General features: G+C 32.0%; 1 protein-coding gene across 1 annotated transcript; it reads right to left on the reverse strand.

The window, feature by feature from the left end:
• Positions 1 to 380: 380 nt before the first annotated feature.
• Positions 381 to 910, reverse strand: LOC131042315 (low temperature-induced protein lt101.2). Its single transcript, XM_057975666.2, has 2 exons — positions 781 to 910; positions 381 to 692 (listed from the first exon to the last, which is right to left on the reverse strand). The coding sequence occupies exons 1-2, from the start codon at positions 901 to 903 to the stop codon at positions 612 to 614; spliced, it is 204 nt and encodes a 67-aa protein (XP_057831649.2). The 5' UTR covers positions 904 to 910; the 3' UTR covers positions 381 to 611.
• Positions 911 to 1,807: the final 897 nt, after the last annotated feature.

Below are 1,807 nucleotides of genomic sequence, written 5' to 3' on the forward strand. Positions count from 1 at the left end.
AGATTTGATAGATATCAAATGCAAAATTTTTTTAATCTCACTTGCCCAACAAATTCTATTCTCCAAACAATATAAAGGCAACTACTCCGTAAGTGCTAGTTTCTATTTAAGAATGAATTAAAAAACATAAATTTCATGCATAAAATTTCTTCAAGACATGTGCCATCCAACGATTTTTCAAAATGTTATTGAGTTAGCTTCAATTTCATAATTCGATTGTTCGCCTTAAAAACACGAATGAACAGAAATATAAAAATCCTTACAGCTGTACAAGCTCGAATCTTAGTATCATGACAGTCTTACTTCAAATTCTACCACCGCATCTTCACTAATAAATACACAAGTCCTTAAAAATCATATAGACCAACATCTTTGCAATATATAAATAAGAAAAAACCCAATACATTTCATATCCATGATCAAGTCGGATCTTCTAAGATTAAATTACAGATGAAATGTCAGATCTACAATAAATTCAATACATAACAATAAATTTCAATTCATGACCCGAAACCAAAAGCAATTCCCAAAATGAATGGGCAAAATTGGGCATTTCCCCCCTGGTCACCATAATCAAGGAGCCTTATTTCTCTGTGTATAGTTAAAAAAATTCACACAAGAACATAGAGAGCATATATAATTCCCGGAATGAAACCCAAAAATGTGAGCAATAAATCTATCCAAAACTCCACCTGCAAATCCACCACCATTACCCACATAAATTAGAATATACTAAGATTTAGAGTATATGAGAAAAATAAATGAGAGGTAAAGACATACTGCACAGCCATATCTGAGAAAAACTCCGAGCGGAGGCAGAAATATTGAGAGTAGAACCTCGATAAAAGTTGCAGACCCCATTTTTGCCCTTGCCTTCAACTTTACAACCTGTAATTCCTCCATCACATATAAGGTTGATAAAGAGAATATGAATAGAGGAAGTTGGACTGCACACGTAGTGGAAACTGCATTGACACGTGGCAGCAACAGAGCACAGTTTGACACGTACTAGTTGTTCAAAGCTCTTGGGGTTGGTAGTCTTAATGGCTTGTGATTACAAGCTTATCTCATGCAGAGGAAAAATATATTTTTTTGAATGAAGGATTTATACATCCAAATTACTGTAGTTATTTTATATATTTTATATAGTTATATAGGAGCATGAGCAGTAGGTTAAATCTTTTTGTCTAAGAGTCAAGGATAATTAAATTTCTTCGGCTAAGAGTTAAGGACAAAAGGGTATAGAATAAATCTCTTTGGTTAAGAGTTAAGAAGAAAAGGGTATAGGATAGTTAAATCTCTTTCGTTAAGAGTTAAGGATAAAAGGGTATAGGATAGTGAAATTTCTCCCATTAAGAGTTGAGGACAGAACTGTATATGATAAATCTCTTTGGTTAAGAGTTAAGGACAAAAAGGTATATGATAAATCTCTTTGGTTAAGAGTTAAGGACAAAAAGGTATATGATAAATCTCTTTGGTTAAGAGTTAAGGACAGTAGGGTATAGGATAGTTAAATCTCTTTGGTTAATAGTTAAATATAGAAGGGTATCCATTCCACCAAATTTGTGTTGGGTGTGGCCTTTGCCTCATTTTCTATGATATTGGAACCTTGCACTCAGTAAGACTTGAATGCAAGACTTGATCTCTTGTGGACTCATTTATAACCCTTCTTCACCAACAAACCAAAGGCCTATTGATTATTTTTGGTTTTTTAGAAATAAGTCTTTTAAAAAATACTTTATTTTAATATATATATATATATATATATATATAGTAAAAATTTCATTATATTTGTGTTAATTTATGT

This window comes from Cryptomeria japonica, chromosome 3 (assembly GCF_030272615.1).
Source record: "Cryptomeria japonica chromosome 3, Sugi_1.0, whole genome shotgun sequence".
Taxonomy (NCBI): domain Eukaryota; kingdom Viridiplantae; phylum Streptophyta; class Pinopsida; order Cupressales; family Cupressaceae; genus Cryptomeria; species Cryptomeria japonica.

Coding starts and splice junctions, on each gene's coding strand:
- LOC131042315 (XM_057975666.2), bottom strand. CDS start 903: ATGGAGGAATTACAGGTTGTAAAGTTGAAGGCAAGGGCAAAAATGGGG. Junction 693..780: donor TTCTCAGATATGGCTGTGCA/GTATGTCTTTAC, acceptor GTGGATTTGCAG/GTGGAGTTTTGGATAGATTT.